This window comes from Salmo trutta, chromosome 1, assembly GCF_901001165.1.
Source record: "Salmo trutta chromosome 1, fSalTru1.1, whole genome shotgun sequence".
Taxonomy (NCBI): Eukaryota; Metazoa; Chordata; class Actinopteri; order Salmoniformes; family Salmonidae; genus Salmo; species Salmo trutta.
In genome coordinates, this window is record NC_042957.1 from 51,500,795 (window position 1) to 51,525,152 (window position 24,358).

A 24,358-nucleotide genomic window follows, 5' to 3' on the forward strand; every position below is an offset into this window, starting at 1 on the left:
GACCGAATACCATGGCTATGACAAAACATATATTTTTACTGCTTTAATTACATTGGTAACCAGTTTATAATAGCAATAATGCACCTCGGAGTTTGTGGTATATGGCCAATTTACCACGGCTAAGGGCTGTATCCAGGCACTCCGCTTTGCGTCGAGGCTAAGAACAGCCTAGCCGTGGTATATTGACCATATACCACACCCCCGCGTGCATTACTGCTTAAATAAACTCAAAGTCCGTTAAGTTACACAAACAAACAACATATTTAATTTACTTTACCTCCCATCCAGAACTCTGGTTGTAGATTTTGTTAAAGGCGTCCTGCAACTTTCCATGGACAGTAGCCAGCTTCTTGAAGTCTCTGTTGGCCTCGTGGACCGGGAGCAGGATCTTATACACCTCGTTGATGGCCTCGTACATGAAAGCCTGCAGGGGAGATACAGTATGAAACAGTGAGAAGTCTACCTACAGCACACTACAATTCATATATACATTACAAAAACCTGGCTTTCTCTATGTGAACATACAGCTCTGACTATTTACGAGGTGGTAAGGCAATCTGATGCTGTGTAGGGCATCCACTCAAAGAGAGATTAAAAAGTTAGCCATCACGTATTTAAGGAAATCTCAATGTAAAAACAATCTGAGTAATACCATGTGGAAGGAGGTTGCAGCTTGCTCCAGCAGCCCCACCAGCCCCAACTCGCTGAAGTACTTCCCCGCACAGATACCCTCCTCCTCCGGGGACAGGATGTCATCAGACACCGCTGACTCCTCCAGAACATTAGACGAGATGTGCTACAGCAGGTAAGGGACATAGCAGTCAGGAAAAGACTCAGCTAAGGTTTTGAGGTATACTATAACGGACAGGAAAAGACTCAGCTAAGGTTTTGAGGTATACTATAACGGACAGGAAAAGACTCAGCTAAGGTTTTGAGGTATACTATAACGGACAGGAAAAGACTCAGCTAAGGTTTTGAGGTATACTATAACGGACAGGAAAAGACTCAGCTAAGGTTTTGAGGTATACTATAACGGACAGGAAAAGACTCAGCTAAGGTTTTGAGGTATACTATAACGGACAGGAAAAGACTCAGCTAAGGTTTTGAGGTATACTATAACGGACAGGAAAAGACTCAGCTAAGGTTTTGAGGTATACTATAACGGACAGGAAAAGACTCAGCTAAGGTTTTGAGGTATACTATAACGGACAGGAAAAGACTCAGCTAAGGTTTTGAGGTATACTATAACGGACAGGAAAAGACTCAGCTAAGGTTTTGAGGTATACTATAACGGACAGGAAAAGACTCAGCTAAGGTTTTGAGGTATACTATAACGGACAGGAAAAGACTCAGCTAAGGTTTTGAGGTATACTATAACGGACAGGAAAAGACTCAGCTAAGGTTTTGAGGTATACTATAAAGGACAGGAAAAGACTCAGCTAAGGTTTTGAGGTATACTATAACGGACAGGAAAAGACTCAGCTAAGGTTTTGAGGTATACTATAACGGACAGGAAAAGACTCAGCTAAGGTTTTGAGGTATACTATCACGGACAGGAAAAGACTCAGCTAAGGTTTTGAGGTATACTATCACGGACAGGAAAAGACTCAGCTAAGGTTTTGAGGTATACTATAACGGACAGGAAAAGACTCAGCTAAGGTTTTGAGGTATACTATAACGGACAGGAAAAGACTCAGCTAAGGTTTTGAGGTATACTATAACGGACAGGAAAAGACTCAGCTAAGGTTTTGAGGTATACTATAACGGACAGGAAAAGACTCAGCTAAGGTTTTGAGGTATACTATAACGGACAGGAAAAGACTCAGCTAAGGTTTTGAGGTATACTATAACGGACAGGAAAAGACTCAGCTAAGGTTTTGAGGTATACTATAACGGACAGGAAAAGACTCAGCTAAGGTTTTGAGGTATACTATAACGGACAGGAAAAGACTCAGCTAAGGTTTTGAGGTATACTATAACGGACAGGAAAGACTCAGCTAAGGTTTTGAGGTATACTATAACGGACAGGAAAAGACTCAGCTAAGGTTTTGAGGTATACTATAACGGACAGGAAAAGACTCAGCTAAGGTTTTGAGGTATACTATAACGGACAGGAAAAGACTCAGCTAAGGTTTTGAGGTATACTATAACGGACAGGAAAAGACTCAGCTAAGGTTTTGAGGTATACTATAACGGACAGGAAAAGACTCAGCTAAGGTTTTGAGGTATACTATAACGGACAGGAAAGACTCAGCTAAGGTTTTGAGGTATACTATAACGGACAGGAAAAGACTCAGCTAAGGTTTTGAGGTATACTATAACGGACAGGAAAAGACTCAGCTAAGGTTTTGAGGTATACTATAACGGACAGGAAAAGACTCAGCTAAGGTTTTGAGGTATACTATAATGGACAGGAAAAGACTCAGCTAAGGTTTTGAGGTATACTATAACGGACAGGAAAAGACTCAGCTAAGGTTTTGAGGTATACTATAATGGACAGGAAAACACACACTCCTAACCTGGAAGGTGACACAGCCAATGGGCAGGTAGCGGCAGTCCTCCAGCATGTTGAGGTACTCTGCCACCAGGGCGGCGCTGTGCACCAGGCAGTGGGCTGCCTCCGCGTGGTTCCCTCTCTCCGAGTGCTTCCCCGCCATGTTCTGCAGCCACGTCAGACGCAGGTCAGGGGAGTTCTGGTAGCCCTTAGCAATCCTGGGGGGGGGGAGAAAGACAGAAAATCAGGGCGGTACATAGCTAACGCAATCCAAGCCGGGGTGGCAGATAGCCTAGTGGTTAGAGCGTTGGGCCAGTAACCCGAAAGGTTGCTGGGTCGAATCCCCGAGCTGACAAGGTAAAAATCTGTCGTTCTTCCCCTGAGCAAGGCAGTTAACCCACTGTTCCCCACGCGCTGAAGACGTGGATGTCGATTAAGGCAGCCCCCCCGCACCTCTCTGATTCAGAGGGGTTGGGTTAAATGCAGAAGACACATTTCAGTTGAAGGCAATCAGTTGTACAACTGACTAGGTATCCCTCTTCCCCTATGGATTTCTCTTTACTCAGTTTGTGGATGTGAATGTGTGTGGATATGAATGTGTTTGAGAGAAAGCGGTTGTGCCGATGAGACAGCTGTTGTATGTGTAATACCTGTACATGAGATCAATGAGCATCTCAGGGTCCTGCTGGTGCTCCTTCATCTTGACTGTGTCAGTCAGAATCATGTGCAGATTGAAGACCAGATCCTGGACCTGTTCTGGGAACGGGGAGTCCCGTAGCTCCAGGTCCTCCTCTGCGTAGGTCAGGATGGTTTTTAGGGAACGTCGGAGGTGCTCCTCGTTGAAGTTCTGAGATGTCCCCACCAGGGAGGACAGGGACATGGTGACCTGCATCTTCACCCGAGCAAAGTTCTACACCAGAGAGAGGATGAGTCAATACTCAAGACTGCAGAAGGGATGTGACCAATACAGAATTCCACAACATGTCAGTTGATGGTGTTGAGACTGAACTGGAGTCATCTTTATATCTATTCTTATTGTTGTTGTATTGTTGACAGGTGAACCTGCAAGTAAGCATTTCATTATAATATATACACCACGTGTATCCTGCGCATAGGACAAATATACTGGATTTGATTTGTATTATTGTGGGAAGATCTTAGCCTGGAAATCCAAACTGAATTCATGCTTCCTCTCACTATTGTTTCACTTCATAACAGTTAAACGGAGTGTGAATGCAGTTTGTCTTTCCAGGCTATGACAAGCTTCTGTATGAGTGAGACTCACGTTGCCGATCTCAAAGTTCTGCCTCATCAGCAGGTAGAGGGAGGCGGAGGCTTGACTCCGGACAGACCCCACACTGCTGCTGCAGTGGCGAAGCAGACGCAGACACAGGTCAGCACACAGCTCTGTGTCCTCCTCAAACAGCATCTCTGGGAACTACACACACGGGACACACAACACTTAATCCACACACACAAAGACATGTAACTTTGTGTGTAACGAACATACGGGCGCACGCACACGCACACACACACCTTGAAGACCAGTCCCCTCTGTGTAGTGAAGCAGTGCTGCAGGAAGAGGGCACTCTGACTCCCTGCCATGCTGTGGAGGAGGACTCTCAACACCCCGCCCAAAACACTCTCCTTCAGCTCCGACGCCAGCACCGTCTTCACTATGATCTCCAGCGTGTCCAGGACGACCAGAGAGGCTTCAGTGGCCAGGTTTCCATCCACCACGGACTCCTGCTCCGTCTCCGCTTTAGTTCTGCAACGAAACAGGGTTTACAGTCCCTCAGACACACACACACACACACACAACTCCATACAAATTTCACTATACAACGTGCCTACACAAATACTGAACACAGACCGTTGATGACGACGGTCTACCTCGGCATTAATCTGTGCACATGGCGGGGACCTACTTGTCGACTCTGTCTGTGTTCTGTCTCCAGTGAGTGACGTTCTTCCTCCATCTGACGTTCTCATTGCCATACGGACTCCGCTCTGAAAAACAAATAAAAAATACGGACACTTGTAACAACCACAAAGGAACATTGCATGTAGAAAATGTCAAACTATGATGGCCCATCCGGTGCTGGTACCTCTGCAGCGACGGACCATCTCCTGTCGGGCTCCGATGGTTCCCAGTATGGCCTCCTCTAGACGAGCCTTCATGTCCTGAGACTTCTTAAACGTCAGGCTGTTGATACGCTCCAGAGCCTTCTTCCCCTGGGACAACCAATCAGAGATGGAGCAGTCAGAACAGCTATAATAGGACGTATTCAGGTCGGAGAGTCCAACAGGGGTAATAGGTGAAGGACGAGAGGTACAGCGGTCTGATCAGTGAGGGGGGACAGGAGTGGTGCCTACCTTGTACTCGAAGCAGGACACCGAGAGGTGCAGCAGGTCTAGCAGCCTGTTGATCTGCATCACAGAGAGGTCTGACACCCAGCTCTCCAGCAGAGCAGCGTCTGCGTTCTTCAGAACCCACAGGAAAGACACCAGCAGAGTCCTACTGCACTCTGCCGACAGAGAGCTGCACTGACGACCAGCCTGGGAGAGAGATGAACGCCTACATTAGGGCTAGGAGTTTTTCCCTGAAGTCACTTTGAAACTATGTCACTTTCCAAACTATGTCACTTTCCAAACTGTCACTTTCCAAACTATGTGGATGAGAAAGAGAGTCAGAGGAGCTCATGAGCAGTGAGCCATCTACAGGTAGAGAGGGGTCGTTCAATATGGAGGCTGTCATTAGAAGGCATGCTGTACCCCCTCTGGTGTTGTGGATTTGCCCCATGCTGGTACTGTTCCTTAGTGTGGAAGTGGACTACAAAGGATCTTAATAACAGAGGGAGGGGGATAATAAGTTCAATCGTTCCCAGGGTTACTGGAGTTACTAAAAATGCCTGAGATATGAAAGCCTGAGGCAGTAAGCTCCACACAGCAGAGGGGGGCTGATGGTGTCTCATTACTCACCACCGTGGGCATGGTGAAGTTGGGGGCTTTGGCATGCGGCAGCGGGGAGCCAGCAATTGCCATGGCGACAGACTGACTGATAGTTCCGTTGTCTGGGTCCCCGTCGTCTTGCATAGCGGGGGCGTGGCGGCCCCGGGCGGCAGAAGTGTCTGACAAACACAGGAACAAAGCATACTGCTGATTCTATCAACCTAAGCCAGAATAACTGACTAGCATGCAATCTACCACCTCCAATCAGGGTTTAAACACAATGCCACATGGTCAGAGAAGATGATGATACTGGTTAACCTAGAGCAGATGTAGGCAACTAGATCAGGCAGCAGGACGATTTTTGTCGGAGCGGATGGTTGGGGGGGCCATAACATTATTATAATAATTTGTACACTGCAAATTGACCACAACTAAGCCCAAAAACAGATTGTATTTGAGAATAACAATAATTTCATACCTTGATTACATTGAGACATATCTCTTTTTTATTTGTGGGAATAATTGGGAACAGACTTCCTAAATTAATTCCTGATGATTTGACAGTCTTTTTTTACAACCCCAAAAAACTTGCTGTCCGTTTTTGGCACGCGGTCAGCCTGTTGCCGACCCCTGACCTACAGAGTGTCCTTCTCACCTGTGAAGTCATGGAGCTGGGGCAGGGTGTCCATGACGATGGGGATGAGGGGCAGGTAGAGCTGGGCGATGTGGGTTCGCACCTGGGGGTCCGTGTAGCGAGGGTCCGCATCATGACTGCACATCAGAGAGTGGACTGCACTGATGGCCTTCTTATGCAGGAAAAACACCCTGGGGAAGAGTGAATGAGTCAGTACGTGCCGTGTATGTCTAGATGTGTGTGTGTGTGTGTGTGTGTGTGTGTGTGTGTGTGTGTGTGTGTGTGTGTGTGTGTGTGTGAGAAACCTCCTCACCCCTCCCCATCAGGCTCCATAATGAGGGATAGTTCAGTCAGTAGCAGGCCAGACAGGAAGTGTTGCTGTCTGAAGGGGACAGAGAGCTCAAACATACTGGCCACACCCTGGTCCTGGTGCATACTGGAGAACGCTGAACCCTGAGAGACGGAGGGAGACGGATGGGTGGATGGTGAGAGGAGGGAGAGGAAGGACTTTCTAGCAAGAGTATTACTACAGATGTCCGCGGATGACAAAGTTGAACCTTGGTCAAGATCACTGTGTTGCCTAGTAATGAATGGAGCCTCCAGTCCAGTGGAGTTACCTGGGAGGTGGTGGAGGAGGTGGAGGGGGAGGGCGAGGCGGGAGGGCTGAGGGTGGAGCAGGGTAGGTTGAGGGTGACGTAGTGCTCATGGCTGCACACGATGCGGGTGAAGTCCATTCTCAGAGCAGTCAGAGAGCTGGGGTTCTGGGCTGTGTGGAACTTGTTGGCAATCTGACTCACACACACACACACACACACACACACACACACACACACACACACACACACGGTTCAGGTATGTGTAAGACAATGTATTCAGGGACTGGTTGCAGTAAAAGCAAATGATGTCATGTGTGTTTGTCATTTGTGATGACTCCGTTGATGACTGACAGTGGGTGTAAATACTGGCTTGTATTGTGGCAGAATAGTGACACTGTCTGTATGCATGTTCATACGTGCCTGTCTGTAGTACAACCAGACACTCACTGTCTGAGAGTGGGTGAGTGGGTGTCTGTGTTTATCGTTGGAGCAAATAACAGGACCTGTGTGTGTGTGTGTGTGTGTGTGTGTGTGTGTGTGTGTGTGTGTGTGTGTGTGTGTGTGTGTGTGTGTGTGTGTACCTGTTTGTAGTAGGAGCGGATGAGGTTGAAGACAAAGCCACGGTCCATGAGAGACAGCAGGTCATTCAGGAAGAAGGCCAGACTGCTGTTCAACCTCTCCACAAGCTCCACATCCTGAGAGAGAGACAGAGAGGGAGGGAGAGAAAAGGAGGCAGCAAGAACAAGATGGAGCGAGAGAGAGAGAGGGAGGGAGAGGGATAGAGAGAGGAGGGAGAGAAAGTCTGTGATTAGAGAATATGGGAAGGGTTAATAGAAGGTATACTTTGTATTCTCTAAAAAAAGGGAAACGTGACTCCTATGTCCTGCAATTCCGTTCTAATGGCCCTTGGGTTGTGGCCACTGTACCTTGTGGTATCGCCCTGCTACATCAGCACTGATAGCACCCACTAGAGCAGCGATGTCATCCACAAAGCGGTCTGGGAAGCGCTGGCGTCTGGGAAGGTCTATCCGGGAGGACAGGAACAGGTGGTGGGACATGCTCTTCGTCTGGGAGAGGAGGAGAGGGAGGGAGGAAAAGAGGGATCACGGATTGTATCTAATTCTTCAAATGAACACTGGCTATGTAAAACATCATATTCCTTCACGCTTTTCTCTAAATGAGAAATTCGACCAACTGTTTCTCGATTTACGGAAATCCATAAACGGCCTGTGTGATGAGGACGAGTGAGTGAGATCAAGATCTCATGAAAGATGCCATACAGACGCAACCGTCATCATCCTCATCATTCAGATACGTACCATGAGTTGGAAGAAGAACCAGGCCTGTTGCAGTGCTGCCTCCCTCACTGTGCTGGTGCTCACCACCCACTGTAGAGCCAGCTCCTCATGGAGCAGCTACACCAGGAAGTAAACAGGCACAGGGTCAGAGAGAAACACTCTGAGTGCAGTACACCACCGTTAGCAACACAGAGGCTAAGGCAGGAAAAGCTAGCTGAAATACCCAGGTAAAAATGTGAACGTGTGAAAATACCGAGCTAACACTAGTACCATACAATCTCTCATAAAAAGGTCGGGCTGTCTGTCTGCTAACAGACACACCGTGAGAAAAGATACTACTGCGCTAACAACAGGATTATTGTAGAACACTAACGTGATGAATCCTGTCGGTAGCATTAGAGGAACACGAGACTCTAGACAGGTCTTATAATGTAGGCTTATTCTGGGAGATCGCAGATAACAAACTTTACTCATACCTGGCTTTGATGACTGTGTCAACATTCAAAAGCTGATGCATTAAACAATGACTTATCTCACACACACACACACACACACACACACACACACACACACACACACACACACACACACTTACAGTATGAAGTGATAAGCACCTGTGTGTGTGTGTTACACATGCTGACAAACACAGAATGGATGAGGATGGACAAGGGTGTTAATATAGTGCTTTAGACAGTGTATGACAACGGTACCTTCTTGGCAATCTGTCTTGTTGGAGCTGAACAGAAGGTGGCGCTGTCCACAAAGGCAGACATGCGATTGCAGCCACGATCACTTGCCTGACAGAGTGGTGGAGCGATGGAAACACAGTGATGAAGACAAAGAGCGGGAGTGAGGACAAAGAGCAGGAGTGAGCAAGGTGGAAAAAGATGAAGGAAAAATCTAAGAAACGTGATGGATGGCTCGAGGACTTCCTGGACTCAGTTGACTAGCTTGGCTAGAACTGACGTTAGTGCCAGGTGACGTTTAGATTTCCCACGCGGTTGATAGGATGAAATGTGATCCTAGTGAAAAGCAGAATTGTGAATAACGAGGCTGAGTCGAGCTAAGCCAAGGAGGGGAAAAGGAACAGACCAATGACAAGACAGATAGACAGACAGCTGACAAAACGGAGCGTAGACAAACACACAGCCACATAGGAGTGGAGGAGGGCAGGGCAGCGAGGAGGGTGTTGTTGGGTACGGGGTGAACATGGGGTTTGTTCCGGAGGCCAAAACGTTACAGAATGTTCAGATAGAAATGTATCGGGTAGAACAGACGCCGTTGGCTCGTGTAGAATAGGGAACCACGTCCGCTCTAGTCATTATATTTCTCTCTGCAACGTTCTGAACAATTCTCGTTACTGAATGAACCGGCACCCATGGTGGAGGGGTAGGTAGGTAGTTGAAGGTAGGGAAGGAGGGTTGTTGGCACCTGCTTGAGCTCGCAGGTGAAGTTGGTATCCCGGCGTAGCACAGCTCTGGAGCCCCCGGGGGCATAAGCAGAGTTTACCCAGGAGTGGGAGCGGTCTATCCCCTGAACACCATATCACATCAGCCACCACACCAACACACAGGCAGCCACAGGCCATGGGGGGAGAGAGGGAGCGAAGGAAGGTTAGGGAGGGGTGGAGACAAGGGTCAAATTAGACAGGGAGGAGAAGGAAGGAAAAGAGGGAGAGAGAGGGGAGGGGGGAGGAGGGGAATAGCAAGGAATAGAACACAGAGGGACAGACAGACAAAGGCACACCACAAGATTGCATAATTGACAACAGCGGTGGAATCAACCAACCATTGGCACAGACAGACAGGAATCACAGACATGCACATCAAGATACGACACTGGAGCGTCACTACAGGAGGACGAGGGGAGTCTGATTGTATGTTTATTCACAGGAAACACGTCGGACAGACATTCAGCGTACATTTAAACAGCCAGAATGCCATTTAACCCCAATTTGAGTAAGTGTCTATGTTTAGACTGGAAGAGGCAGCAACACTATCATAAGCACACAGATAACATATTCAGGAGTTCGTCACATAGTGCCTTTACTTCCCCAACTAGAGGAGAAACAGAACAGGTTGTATTTACAGTGCCTAGACAGGACAGGATAGGTTGTATTTACAGTGCCTAGACAGGACAGGTTGTATTTACAGTGCCTAGACAGGACAGGTTGTATTTACAGTGCCTAGACAGGACAGGTTGTATTTACAGTGCCTAGACAGGACAGGTTGTATTTACAGTGCCTAGACAGGACAGGTTGTATTTACAGTGCCTAGACAGGACAGGTTGTATTTACAGTGCCTAGACAGGACAGGTTGTATTTACAGTACCTAGACAGGACAGGTTGTATTTACAGTACCTAGACAGGACAGGTTGTATTTACAGTACCTAGACAGGACAGAGGACAGAACAGGTTGTATTTACAGTGCCTAGACAGGAAAGAGGCAATGTCTAAGATAGCTGTATTACCGGAGAGGAACCAATGAGAGATCTCAATTCAATACCATTTGATTTGTATTGGAGGTAGAACTGACCTTGCTGGCGATGATCCTCTGCACTTCCTCGTCAGGTGATGTGGGGGTGCTGGCCAGGTCAGGGTTGGAGTTACTGATGCTCTTGGAGCAGGCCAGGTGCAGGGTGCTGGGGCGGGCCGTTGCCCTGGACAACGTGGCATACTGGATGGGCAGCTCGTAGGCCGGGGTGGCCCCCCCTGGGTCAGGGAGAAGAGGAGGGCACTGATACCAAAAGACACACTTATGCTCATTGTAGTAGTTGAGTGAGAATTCTCTCTTTTTTTGGCTTCCGGGTTGGATGTCAGCGTGCACTGGGCCCGGCCCACTACAGGAGCCGCTAGTGCGCGATGAGACAAGGACATCCCTGCCGGCCAAACCCTCCCTAACCCGGACGACGCTGGGCCAATTGTGCGTCGCCCCATGGACCTCCCGGTCGCGGCCGGCTGCGACAGAGCCTGGGCTCGAACCCAGAATCTCTGGTGGCACAGCAAACACTGCGATGCAGCGTCTTAGACCACTGCGCCACCATGGAGGCCCGAGTGAGAATTCTCCACAAGGTTAAATGAATCACACCCAAGCACATCAGAGACATGGATAGATTCAAATACTCTTCCTTGAAAGCATTAGGACTACATCACTACAGCTGGCGTGGAGATATAGTGAATCTTCAGTGTCTGCTGTTCCATTCCTCACCAGTAGGGGGCATGGCACGCTCGGCAGTGGGCAGGTGGAAGCAGTAGTGGATGTAGGAGGCCAGCAGGTTGTTCCTGCCATGCTGGTCCTGGTTCCCCTCCAGGTTCTTATGGATCTGGTTGACCAGCAGGGACATGGCCTCGAACGCTGCACGGCCCAGGTTCACTGAGAGATGGGAATGGGGATAAAGAGGCAGAGATCACACATGGGTTTGCACTTTTGGGACTGTTCCATTTATTCCATTGTACATGGCAAGCTCAATCGAGCGTAGACGTAAATTATTTGAAAAATGTATCCTAGATCTGGGAGAACTATTTGACCAGGAGTGTTTCTGCGGGAGAGATGAGGATCTTGAAAGGGCCATGAGGGATGAGTCAATCTAAGATGGCCGCCCTCTGTAAAGTCGGCCAGGCCACTCACCGATCTGTCCTGCAATGACGGGCGGGTGGACGATGAGCAGGATGAGTTTGGAGAGCAGCTGGTGGAGGAAGCGGACGCAGGTGTCGAGTAGCGCCCCCCGCAGGCCCGTCATGCTGGCCTTCAGCTCACCCTCCACGTTGGCCTCAGTGATGATACAGTCCTTCAGACGGAATGGGAACGAGTACTCCTTCAGGACGTAACACAGAGTGAAGAACTTATCCAGGTGGGGGTCCTAAGAGACAAAGTCACATTGGGGGGGTAAATTCAGTTAATTTACATTTAATTTACAACTCTGATAATTTAGAGTATTAGAGAAAGTAAAGAGAGAGGAGAGAAGTGAGAGAGAGAGAGGAGAGAAGTGAGAGAGCGAGCGAGAGAGAGAAAGAGAGTTACCTGAGTGTGAACTGAGGAGGCAGCTGTCACCTCCACATTGAACACCTGCTTGTGATTATCCACCCACTTCATGCCTGGAAGCTGCACCTGCAATACACACACATTACCTACATCAAAACTCAGCTACACACAGACTACGCATACAAACTCACGAGTTTATGAGCACTAAGCATGCATGTGCTCGCACACTTACGTCAGGGGTGAGGACGGAGTAGCTGGGTGGGGGTTTCTCCACAGAGACCGGCAGACTGAAGGAACCGGTCCGTAGGCGGCCATGTTGCATCAGAGGAATCCACTGTGGACACAGACAATTGAATGCACATTATTACATCACACATAAATAAAGAAAGGCACAGCCAATCACTGATGACACTTTTAGTGTTTCAAAGGCCTAAATATTAGTAGCTTGTAACGGAGGTATGTAATGGGTAGGGAAGCACCCTAACTTGGGTCCATAGTTTTCCCTGGTCAGGTAAGTGGGAAAACCTCCGGGTCCTAGTGAAGCGTACTCACGGTGTACCCCACGGGCGTCTCCAGGGGCGTGTTCTGTTTGGGCTGACAGCTGATGTGGTAGAAGGTGAACAGGAGGTGGTGGTTGTCTGTCAGGTTGGCTGGAATCTTCATCTTCACCTCCTCATAGAACTCTGGAGACCTGAGGACAGAGAGAGAGAGAGAGATAGGTGAGAGAGGAAATGAGAGGATGAGAGGAGTGTAACAGGAAAGGTGTGGAAGGGAACAGGCTCTTACTTGTCATGGTAGATGACGGGTGAATAAGCCTCTGTAAAGAACTCAGCACAGCTGGATTTCCCAAAGATCACCTATTATGATGAGAGGAGACAGTTTTTATTGGATCTATGCCCTTGCACAAAACACCTCCCCCCCTGCACCACCTTTTGCCCTCAGAGCATTCTTGATACACAAGGGAAACTGTTGAGTGTGAAAAACCCAACAGCGTTGCAGTTCTTGACACACTCAAACCAGTGCCTGGCACCTGCTACTATACTCCGTTCAAAGGCACTTAAATCTTTTGTCTTGTCCATTCACCCACTGAATGGCACACATACACAATCCATGTCTCAACTGTCTCAAAGCCTAAAAATCCTCATTTAACCTGTCTTCTCCCCTTCATCTACACTGTGGATTTCACAATTGACATCAATAAGGGATCAAAGCATTCACCTGGTCAGTCTGTCATGGCCTAATGTTTTGTAACTCTGTATGTCCATAAAGGAATTTACCAGAATCATTCTCAGAACTGCTAACTATGTAAATAACACGTCATACTAAATGAAATGTAACCTACGGTTCTTCAGCATTACAGTTGGAAGTCTTCCAAATTAGGTAATTTAAAATTAGCTGGTTTCTAAACATCATTAATTGGATTTGACAGTTTTTCACATCTTATGGACTGGGAATATGTCCAATAGTTGTTTAGAAGTCTCCACAGGGCTCCTTCAATGGATTAGGACATTGTTGCCAAGGTCCCAGATTAGATTAGGATGTGTCCTAAAGGCTCCAATCGGATTAAGAATCCACTGCACTGAACAACACCACAGCTTTCAGACAGGAAGTTAATTCTGCAGTAAAACCCTCCTTCAGTTTGTTTTAACCATCAAAAAGCTTGTCCGTTTCCAAAAACCAGGAACTAGGGTTGCCTACCCCCAACTCAGTTCAACACACTAGACATTCTTGTAGAGTGACCTACTCTTGTGGGGCACATCCTATTTCACAGCATCAGGCTTTTTCTTTGTGAGGGGGACGCCATTGTTCTGAGAGCACTGCGTTACAAATCTGTAGAGGTTTCCTGTTTTGCGATTGGCCTGCTTCACCAGTCCACCAATCACTCACCGGCATGGCCAGACTGGGATCCTCTCCTGCCATGAACTGCACCTTGACAGCAATGTTCCTGACTGAGCCCTGACGACTGCTGAAGTTCAGGCTCTGGGGGTAAATATAGAGCAGGTTCCTGGAAGCAGAGAGGAGGAGGACAAGATGAGGGAGAAGAAAGAAATGGCAGTGGATTTGAATTCCCTAATACAACCCATTGCCCTCTAGTTTCAGCTCAGCTAGCCTACACGCTGCGGCTGCCTGCCAACATATCCTACTAACGCACGCACCCACCACAGCGAACATGGTCAAATCAATTCTATCTGGCATGTGACTACTTACCACATTTCTGGCACAAAAACTGAATATCTAGCCTAAATTAGAGGGTAGTAATTAGGTCATTGCTGCAGATGTATAAGAAATCAAAAAAGAAATCTTAACAATTAGGCCTATAAAGTGAGAAGGATTGGGAGAGAGAAACCATGTGTTTCGAGGAAGCATGTGTGACCTATCAGGGTGTGAGTGACCTTCAACTCCTGTCCAAGTCAAACACGTGAAAGAACTTCAGAGCATACCAGTACATTCCAATCCAAAATGTCATTTACTTAGCAAGAACATTGTTAATCTATCTAGTATCCACACACACACACACACACTCACAAACAACACAGAGCAGTGTGACATATTGTCATGGTCTGATGGTCAGCCCAATTTAATACTGTGCCTGGTGGCATAAAACAAGTGTTTCTCTAAAGGATTTACCTTAAGGAATAATGTTCTCTTACCTAAGATAATTGTTGAATGGCGCTGCATAGAGCCCCTCAAACGTTTCCCATAGGTAAGGGCATACTTAATGGTACTTAATGGGTTTTAAGATAATTTTTCTGCTATACATGCCTTCAAACTATGTGGTTACCATGGAGACGACCTGATTTACTGACTGAAGGTCTTGTCAAAGAGCATTTATTTTGGGAAATAGCAAAATAAAACTTATACATTCAAGACAAGAGAAACAAATTGATTCAGAAGATAATGAAACACGTTTCTTTTAGTTACTTTTTTCTCAACTTGTTTCTATTACTTTCTAAAATGTCAAGCTAACTTACAGAGTAGGTAGCTAACGAGCCAGCTGGCTTTGTAGCCGTTGATTGTGCACCTTCCATTGTTTAGCTAAGTAGCTAGCTAGCTGGTTGATGTTTTCCTTCTGCAACCAGGGCAGAGGAAAACCTTCACCTTCACAAATTCTGTTTACATTGATATCCATACTGAATGAAGCACTTAAGGGACCTCATGGGCACCACTAACTTTTTCACTTAATTTAAGAGAGAAATTCACCTTAAAATGTTTTGTGAATCTGACTTAAAGTTAAACTTGAGATGTTTTATGCAACCAGGCCCTGGTCCATATCTACCAGGACAAACAGAGGCTCAGCTGATGTTAATGTAGGTCATGTGTACTTGACACCTGGAGGCCTGACAGAGTTACTCCAGAGGTTGGGATGAATGCCAAGGTCAGCCTGACTAAGGCCACAGAGCTGATCTCTGATTGGACCACGACTGAGCTAATGTTTCACAGTCATTTTGAACACCCGATATAAAAGAGTCCTGTCATTACTGATATCCGAGGTGAGACGAAAAAGATACTATAGACCTGAGGCACTTAGACATACAGCTGAGACAAGGTACCTTTTTAACGACAACTGAGGAGTAACACCACCCTTAACAAAGCTTTAAGACAAACAGGCATAGGAAGGGGCACAGCGCGATTCTCACGAGATTTCGAGTCGATAGTCCCTCTGAAGAGACAAATAAATAATCTCTCTATATAGCCTCTGTCCTCAGGTCAGGATGAGGGCCACACTACTCTGCCTGCTGTGTATGGCCATGTGTTTAGCAGGGATCCCAGCCAGCCCCGTCCTGAAGGCCCAGAAGAACAACCAGGCTGCCCCCATTGATGACATGAACGTGCTGATGTACGGCGTGCTGCAGTTCAGCGAGACCCTCCACCACGTCTACGAGAGCACCGATGCCAAGTTCGCTCGGATCGAGAGGTCGCTGAGGAGACAAGAGGAAAGGCTGGAGAGGCTGGGCCAGGACGCAGGCCAGGCCGCAGAGAAGGAAAGACAGATGAGAAAGGTGCTAGGACAGATACAGGTGAGGAAACATTACTCGTCCTGCTCTGACGAAGGTATACTGTGAACGGATACTTGCCAATTAAATTACTGAAATGTGCATAGATCTAAGTGTGCAGAGGCTTTTTATTCAGTAGAACTTCAATCTTGCACCTTAGCTACTCTGTCAGGTGTAGATTAGATGTATCTATTTACTGGAGAAAACACACCCAGTCAAACACCTCAAACTAACTCTGACAGTGTCATCAATTGGTAGAGGGTTAAGCTTCTAAAATGATGATCCATTTGTGGATTTCACTCCAGAGCGACAGGGCAGACAGAGACAACCCTGCTTTGCCAACAATCTGAAATCCCAGTCAGTCAGATAAGCTCTATTCCTCTGGGCTCCAACAGGGAGAGAGAACAGCTGAACAGACATTGGAGAGCAGCTGAACAGACACCATTGGCTATTTGGCTGAATGGCCAATAACTGCCAAGAACCTGAGCACTCAATTATCTGGCTAGCTATTCAACATAAACACAGAGCCATGTACATGTTCGTTTTGTTTACTCAATATAGATCCTAATGTTCTGAGAACAGAGAATGGCATTGGCCAGCCAGTGTATGTTGAGGCCAAGGCAGTTTGAGCAGCTGGTCTGAGATCAGTGGGAGGGAGAGGATTTAAAGCCAGATGCTCTTTTCCAAGGGCCAGATGGCTGGGCTGCAGTCAGAGGCTGAGGAGGCCGAGGGCAAGGTGGCCCGGGTGGAGCAGGAAGAGGGAGAGCTTAGGACCAAGGTGATCAACCTCGAGACATTCCTTCAGAACTACCCCCCCAACAGCATACAGGAATTAAAGGTAAGGTACACTTCTCAATCACACACAGATTATGCCAAACAATCCAATGCCAACACACTCAATCTTGTTCTGTTCCATTCATAAATTCATATGTGCGTGTGTGTTTTCAGGATAGGGCGTTAAAACACTCCAGTGTTCTGGAGGGCCTGCTAACATGGACCCAGTTCCAAAAACAGAGCATTGAGAGTCAGGGCCAACAGTTGACTAAGCTACAGAAACTGGTGGGTATAATAGCTGAACATAGTTTGAAAAATGCTAAATAGAACCTGCCCATGATTGATGTAGTGATGGATGCTGTGTTTGACCAAGTTTGCTTTGTCTTTATTTCAGAGTGAAGCCAGGAGATAGCCAGTCCTTTGTCACATGACCTGATGGCTCCACTGAATCTTAACACCAGCTACTGTAGCTAATACACTCCATGACTTTACCCTGGTGCATAAATACCCTGTCTACTCATTCAACCATAATTCACACAGAACAAACATTCCCACCCAATAAACTGAATTACAATAACATTATATATTTATACCACTGTATTATATTTCTGAATACATTTAATTGTGTTTAACACAAGCCCTTTTTTATTGTACATGTTCTTTATTTTAAATCTAATTCATTCTTACTGCTGTCATATTGTATATTTTGTGTGCAAATAAAAATCTGCAAATATCATTTCTGATCTGTGGTGTTTATGCAGCACATGACATGTAAAATCTATGTATGATCTATGACAGTGTATGAGAGTCTACTGAACTGTAGGTGGTGTGAGGGGTGTAGACTGACCTGTAGGTGGTGTGAGGTGTGTAGACTGACCTGTAGGTGGCGTGAAGCGTGTAGACTGACCTGTAGGTGGCGTGAGGCGTGTAGACTGACCTGTAGGTGGCGTGAGGCGTGTAGACTGACCTGTAGGTGGCGTGAGGCGTGTAGACTGACCTGTAGGTGGCGTGAGGCGTGTAGACTGACCTGTAGGTGGCGTGAGGCGTGTAGACTGACCTGTAGGTGGCGTGAGGGGTGTAGACTGACCTGTAGGTGGCGTGAGGGGTGTAGACTGACCTGTAGGTGGCGTGAGGCGTGTAGACTGACCTGTAGGTGGCGTGAGGCGTGTAGACTGACCTGTAGGTGGCGTGAGGGGTGTAGACTGACCTGTAGGTGGCGTGAGGGGTGTAGACTGACCTGTAGGTGGCGTGAGGGGTGTAGACTGACCTGTAGGTGGCGTGAGGTGTGTGGACTGACCTGTAGGTGGCGTGAGGTGTGTGGACTGACCTGTAGGTGGCGTGAGGGGTGTAGACTGACCTGTAGGTGGCGTGAGGGGTGTAGACTGACCTGTAGGTGGCGTGAGGCGTGTAGACTGACCTGTAGGTGGCGTGAGGCGTGTAGACTGACCTGTAGGTGGCGTGAGGCGTGTAGACTGACCTGTAGGTGGCGTGAGGGGTGTAGACTGACCTGTAGGTGGCGTGAGGGGTATAGACTGACCTGTAGGTGGCGTGAGGGGTGTGGACTGACCTGTAGGTGGCGTGAGGGGTGTGGACTGACCTGTAGGTGGTGTGAGGGGTGTGGACTGACCTGTAGGTGGTGTGAGGGGTGTGGACTGACCTGTAGGTGGTGTGAGGGGTGTGGACTGACCTGTAGGTGGTGTGAGGGGTGTAGACTGACCTGTAGGTGGTGTGAGGGGTGTAGACTGACCTGTAGGTGGTGTGAGGGGTGTAGACTGACCTGTAGGTGGTGTGAGGGGTGTGGACTGACCTGTAGGTGGTGTGAGGGGTGTGGACTGACCTGTAGGTGGTGTGAGGGGTGTGAGGGGTGTGGACTGACCTGTAGGTGGTGTGAGGGGTGTGAGGGGTGTGGACTGACCTGTAGGTGGTGTGAGGGGTGTAGACTGACCTGTAGGTGGTGTGAGGGGTGTAGACTGACCTGTAGGTGGTGTGAGGGGTGTAGACTGACCTGTAGGTGGTGTGAGGGGTGTAGACTGACCTGTAGGTGGTGTGAGGGGTGTGGACTGACCTGTAGGTGGTGTGAGGGGTGTAGACTGACCTGTAGGTGGTGAGGGGAGAAGACTGACCTGTAGGTAGTGTGAGGGGTGTAGACTGACCTGTAGGTGGTGTGAGGGGTGTAGACTGACCTGTAGGTGGTGTGAGGGGTGTGGACTGACCTGTAGGTGGTGTGAGGGGTGTGGACTGACCTGTAGGTGGTGTGAGGAGTGTGGACTGACCTGTAGGTGGTGTGAGGGGTGTGAGGGGTGTGGACTGACCTGTAGGTGGTGTGAGGGGTGTAGACTGACCTGTAGGTGGTGTGAGGGGTGTAGACTGACCTGTAGGTGGTGTGAGGGGTGTAGACTGACCTGTAGGTGGTGTGAGGGGTGTAGACTGACCTGTATGTGGTGTGAGGGGTGTGGACTGACCTGTAGGTGGTGTGAGGGGTGTGGACTGACCTGTAGGTGGTGTGAGGGGTGTAGACTGACCTGTAGGTGGTGAGGGGTGTAGACTGACCTGTAGGTGGTGTGAGGGGTGTAGACTGACCTGTAGGTGGTGTGAGGGGTGTAGACTGACCTGTAGGTAGTGTGAGGGGTGTGAGGGGTGTGGACTGACCTGTAGGTGGTGTGAGGGGTGTGAGGGGTGTGGACTGACCTGTAGGTGGTGTGAGGGGTGTAGACTGACCTGTAGGTGGTGTGAGGGGTGTAGACTGACCTGTAGGTGGTGTGAGGGGTGTAGACTGACCTGTAGGTGGTGTGAGGGGTGTAGACTGACCTGTAGGTGGTGTGAGGGGTGTGGACTGACCTGTAGGTGGTGTGAGGGGTGTAGACTGACCTGTAGGTGGTGAGGGGAGAAGACTGACCTGTAGGTAGTGTGAGGGGTGTAGACTGACCTGTAGGTGGTGTGAGGGGTGTAGACTGACCTGTAGGTGGTGTGAGGGGTGTGGACTGACCTGTAGGTGGTGTGAGGGGTGTGGACTGACCTGTAGGTGGTGTGAGGAGTGTGGACTGACCTGTAGGTGGTGTGAGGGGTGTGAGGGGTGTGGACTGACCTGTAGGTGGTGTGAGGGGTGTAGACTGACCTGTAGGTGGTGTGAGGGGTGTAGACTGACCTGTAGGTGGTGTGAGGGGTGTAGACTGACCTGTAGGTGGTGTGAGGGGTGTAGACTGACCTGTATGTGGTGTGAGGGGTGTAGACTGACCTGTAGGTGGTGTGAGGGGTGTGGACTGACCTGTAGGTGGTGTGAGGGGTGTAGACTGACCTGTAGGTGGTGAGGGGTGTAGACTGACCTGTAGGTGGTGTGAGGGGTGTAGACTGACCTGTAGGTGGTGTGAGGGGTGTAGACTGACCTGTAGGTAGTGTGAGGGGTGTAGACTGACCTGTAGGTGGTGTGAGGGGTGTGGACTGACCTGTAGGTAGTGTGAGGGGTGTAGACTGACCTGTAGGTAGTGTGAGGGGTGTAGACTGACCTGTAGGTGGTGTGAGGGGTGTAGACTGACCTGTAGGTAGTGTGAGGGGTGTAGACTGACCTGTAGGTAGTGTGAGGGGTGTAGACTGACCTGTAGGTGGTGTGAGGGGTGTAGACTGACCTGTAGGTAGTGTGAGGGGTGTAGACTGACCTGTAGGTGGTGTGAGGGGTGTAGACTGACCTGTAGGTGGTGTGAGGGGTGTAGACTGACCTGTAGGTAGTGTGAGGGGTGTAGACTGACCTGTAGGTGGTGTGAGGGGTGTAGACTGACCTGTAGGTAGTGTGAGGGGTGTAGACTGACCTGTAGGTGGTGTGAGGGGTGTAGACTGACCTGTAGGTAGTGTGAGGGGTGTAGACTGACCTGTAGGTAGTGTGAGGGGTGTAGACTGACCTGTAGGTGGTGTGAGGGGTGTAGACTGACCTGTAGGTGGTGTGAGGGGTGTAGACTGACCTGTAGGTGGTGTGAGGGGTGTAGACTGACCTGTAGGTAGTGTGAGGGGTGTAGACTGACCTGTAGGTGGTGTGAGGGGTATAGACTGACCTGTAGGTAGTGTGAGGGGTGTAGACTGACCTGTAGGTGGTGTGAGGGGTGTAGACTGACCTGTAGGTGGTGTGAGGGGTGTAGACTGACCTGTAGGTGGTGTGAGGGGTGTAGACTGACCTGTAGGTGGTGTGAGGGGTGTAGACTGACCTGTAGGTGGTGTGAGGGGTGTAGACTGACCTGTAGGTGGTGTGAGGGGTGTAGACTGACCTGTAGGTTGTGTGAGGGGTGTGGACTGACCTGTAGGTGGTGTGAGGGGTGTAGACTGACCTGTAGGTGGTGTGAGGGGTGTAGACGTAGCGGGCAGGGAACTCCAGCACCTCCTTGGTGGGGCGCACCCTCAGGTCAGGGTAGGGCTTGACATGGAGCAGCTCAGGAGACAGGCAGTAGTGAGGAGAGTCTGGGGCTGGAGAGATGTCTATCTTCAACTGGGCTAGGGACAGAAGGAGCAGGAAGAGAGAAAAACAAGGTTACACTTGTGAACATAAAATATATTCTCGATTCAGCCTATAGAATTTGTGCAGGTGATTATATATAAACATTTGTGTGTGCTGCGCATGTAAGCCAGAAACTTGTAGAGGTCTTCATCACTCAGCCTGTCCCCCTCCTATAGGTACCTGTGACAGGTCTCAGTCTGCGTAGGACAGAGGATGGTCTGCGCATGTCTGCCAGAAACTTGTAGAGGTCTTCATCACTCAGTCTGTCCCCCTCCTACAGATACACAGAGATCATAGTAAATCGGCACACAGACACATCTGAGACAGGTTACAGTGACAATAACAAGTATTCATATCCCATGGATTTCTTCACATTTTATTGTTATAAAGTGGGATTAAAATAGAGAAAATACTCTGCAATGCCAAAGTAGATGATAAAATTGTATAAAAAAATAAATTATGAAAAATATATCTTGATTAAATCAGTATTCACCTGGAGTCAACACATGTCAGAAACACCTTTGGCAGTGATTACAGCTGTGCATCTTTTTGAGTAAGTCTCTAAGAGCTTTGCACATCTTGGTTGTGAAATATTTGCCCATTATTCTTTTCCAATTTCTTCAAGCTAATTGCTAGACAGCACTTTTTTCAAGTCTTGCCATACATTTTCTAGGAGATTTAAAGGGATAGTACAAGATTTTGGCAAGCAAGCCATTAAACTAACTGTTTTAAAATCACAATTGGCCTCATGGTGAAAACCCTGAGTGGTTTCCTTCCTCTCCAGCAACTCAGTTAGGAAGGATGCCTGCATCTTTGTAGTGACTGAGTGTTTTGATACACCATCCAAAGTGTAATTAACAACTGAATATCCCTCAAAAGGGATATTCAGTGTCTGTCTTTTTTTTTTTTTACCCATCTATCTTTGCGATGGTATTGGAAATGCTCCCTGGTCATTGTGGTTGAATCTGTGCTTGAAATTCACTACGTGACTAAGGGACCTTACAGATAATTGTATGTGTGGGGTACAGAGATGAGGTTGTCAATCAAAATCATGTTAACCCTTATTATTGCACACAGAATGAGTCCATGCCACTTATTATATGATTTGTTAAACACATTTTTACTCCTGAAATGATTTAGGCTTGCCATAACGAAGGGGGTGAATACTTAGATAACCAAGTCATTTTATTTATTTGTCAACATTTATAAAACATTTCAGTCCCCATTTGTAACGCAACAAAATATTTTAAAATATCCTGGTGGGATGAATACTTATCATAGGCACTGTACACCTGGGTAGCACAAACACACAACATTCTGACTGACCTGTTTGAAGAAGTTGGTGACTGTGAGAGTGGCTGGACGGAAGGTGGCAAAGTTACACATGTCCTCTCCTACACTCATCCGTTCAGACCCTTTCTTCTTTCTCTCGTTCCATGTTCCATGGCCTTTCCGCTCTGACAAAAAGACAAGTCATCCGTTTAGAGATGAAATAACAATTATTACATACTTATTATGAAATGATGACACTTTTGTTATATCCACTATTCAACAACAAAGGTGTCTGAGTGTGACTGATGTAAGGAATTCCAACATTTATTTCCATGTGTATATTAAGAGAGAATCTGTCAGTCTCTCCAAGATTCCGCGATCGCATAATTCGATGCAAAATCAACCAATCAGCGCATATTACGCGAGAGCTCGCAATTTTGACCAATTCCCGCACTTTTAGCGCATTAAAAGGGTCCAATCAAAAGCGGTTTCTTAATTTTACACCAATTACTGCATTGTTACCGTGGAAAAATGGCCCAATCCAACCACACGTCAACAAAGTTTTTTCCTCCTGGCCTGTCAGCGTATTCACGTTCAAAGATGATGGGTGATTGTTGATGGCTGACAGGCAGTACAATGAACAGAAATCAATCTCATTTGCCAACAAAAATAACAGCTAACGACCGTGCGAAACAATTCCCAAATGTTTTTGGAAACTAGAGAAAGTCAACAATCAACAGTCACTTCGACTCAGTAAAGAATATGAGAATGTCAGAACAATTCCCACGGCAGCGGCAGATCACCATGAATTGATTTATTTTGATTTATTTCACCTTTATTTAACCAGGTAGGCAAGTTGAGAACAAGTTCTCATTTACAACTGTGACCTGGCCAAGATAAAGCAAAGCAGTTCGACACATACAACAACACAGAGTTACACATGGAGTAAAACAAACATACAGTCAATAATACAGTAGAAAAATAAGTCTATATACAAAAAGGCCATGGTGGCGAAATACATACAATATAGCAATTAAAAACACTGGAATTGTAGATTTGCAGTAGGTGAATGTGCAAAGTAGAAATATTGGGGTGCAAGGGAGCAAAATAAATAAATAAATAAATAAATACAGTAGGGGATGAGTTAATTGTTTGGGCTATTTATAGATGGGCTATGTACAGGTGCAGTGATCTGTGAGCTGCTCTGACAGCTGGTGCTTAAAGCATGAAGTGGTAGCAGAGAAGACTGTGGCAAGCGCTGAAAGAATCAAGGTGAGTGGCGTTTTACTCCGCCAACCTTGGCTTTAGTAGGGTGGTCGGCGCTCTGCTCTCCCCGGTCTGTCTATGGAGAGCGCTGCTCAAAGCACTGAGTGCAATTTGTCAGCATTGCCGTTATAAAACTCTCTGTAAAACTTCATACGGATTACAAAAGCACCATCTTTCTGGATTACATTTAAAAAAAAATAATAATCAACCACAACTCTTATTTTTACGTGTTCTGTTCTTTACCTTTCTTATGACCATTTCAGGAAAAAAATCTCAAGAATTTTGAAGACAAGTTTATAGAAAGAAATATCGATCCTCAAATTGAAAGTGATTGATCAGCTTTGAATCCGTTTTTTTTTAAGAGAGAGGGAGAGGAAGAGAGAGAATGAGTAGAAATGGAAGGCGCATCTCGTATTGATAGCAAGCCCCAAGCCTGATGGAGAGGTGTGTGTGAGAGGATTATGACAGAGCTGTTTGTTCAGGAAAATAAACAGAATTGAGCACTTTAGATGTTTAATTGTTTTTGTATTATGTATTCTGCTTAAAATCGTCCTAAAACTGAGCACATATGACTTATTGATTTATATGAAATTAACGTGAAAAGAAAACGCCTCAAA

At 47.5% G+C, this 24,358-nt stretch overlaps 1 protein-coding gene across 5 annotated transcripts in view; it reads right to left on the reverse strand.

Annotated features, from left to right (window-relative positions):
- Positions 1 to 24,358, reverse strand: part of LOC115199061 (dedicator of cytokinesis protein 7-like) — a 48,159-nt gene that overhangs the window by 6,822 nt on the left and 16,979 nt on the right. For 2 of the 5 annotated variants that reach the window (XM_029761618.1, XM_029761601.1), the window contains exons 11-38: positions 22,530 to 22,660; positions 21,384 to 21,477; positions 21,037 to 21,199; positions 13,842 to 13,959; positions 12,741 to 12,811; positions 12,507 to 12,645; positions 12,187 to 12,288; positions 11,994 to 12,080; positions 11,601 to 11,832; positions 11,181 to 11,345; positions 10,509 to 10,684; positions 8,685 to 8,771; positions 7,996 to 8,091; positions 7,603 to 7,743; positions 7,258 to 7,371; positions 6,698 to 6,868; positions 6,394 to 6,533; positions 6,102 to 6,271; positions 5,477 to 5,625; positions 4,871 to 5,053; positions 4,603 to 4,729; positions 4,423 to 4,504; positions 4,031 to 4,262; positions 3,780 to 3,932; positions 3,145 to 3,404; positions 2,520 to 2,712; positions 653 to 796; positions 278 to 424 (exon numbers count right to left, since the gene is read on the reverse strand). In XM_029761618.1, coding sequence (XP_029617478.1) covers positions 278 to 424; positions 653 to 796; positions 2,520 to 2,712; positions 3,145 to 3,404; positions 3,780 to 3,932; positions 4,031 to 4,262; positions 4,423 to 4,504; positions 4,603 to 4,729; positions 4,871 to 5,053; positions 5,477 to 5,625; positions 6,102 to 6,271; positions 6,394 to 6,533; positions 6,698 to 6,868; positions 7,258 to 7,371; positions 7,603 to 7,743; positions 7,996 to 8,091; positions 8,685 to 8,771; positions 10,509 to 10,684; positions 11,181 to 11,345; positions 11,601 to 11,832; positions 11,994 to 12,080; positions 12,187 to 12,288; positions 12,507 to 12,645; positions 12,741 to 12,811; positions 13,842 to 13,959; positions 21,037 to 21,199; positions 21,384 to 21,477; positions 22,530 to 22,660 — 4,067 coding nt within the window. Of the gene's footprint in view, positions 1 to 277; positions 425 to 652; positions 797 to 2,519; positions 2,713 to 3,144; positions 3,405 to 3,779; positions 3,933 to 4,030; positions 4,263 to 4,422; positions 4,505 to 4,602; positions 4,730 to 4,870; positions 5,054 to 5,476; positions 5,626 to 6,101; positions 6,272 to 6,393; positions 6,534 to 6,697; positions 6,869 to 7,257; positions 7,372 to 7,602; positions 7,744 to 7,995; positions 8,092 to 8,684; positions 8,772 to 9,405; positions 9,508 to 10,508; positions 10,685 to 11,180; positions 11,346 to 11,600; positions 11,833 to 11,993; positions 12,081 to 12,186; positions 12,289 to 12,506; positions 12,646 to 12,740; positions 12,812 to 13,841; positions 13,960 to 21,036; positions 21,200 to 21,383; positions 21,478 to 22,529; positions 22,661 to 24,358 lie in introns of all 5 variants that reach the window. The other 3 variants (XM_029761594.1, XM_029761585.1, XM_029761607.1) reach the window with 2 other exon arrangements.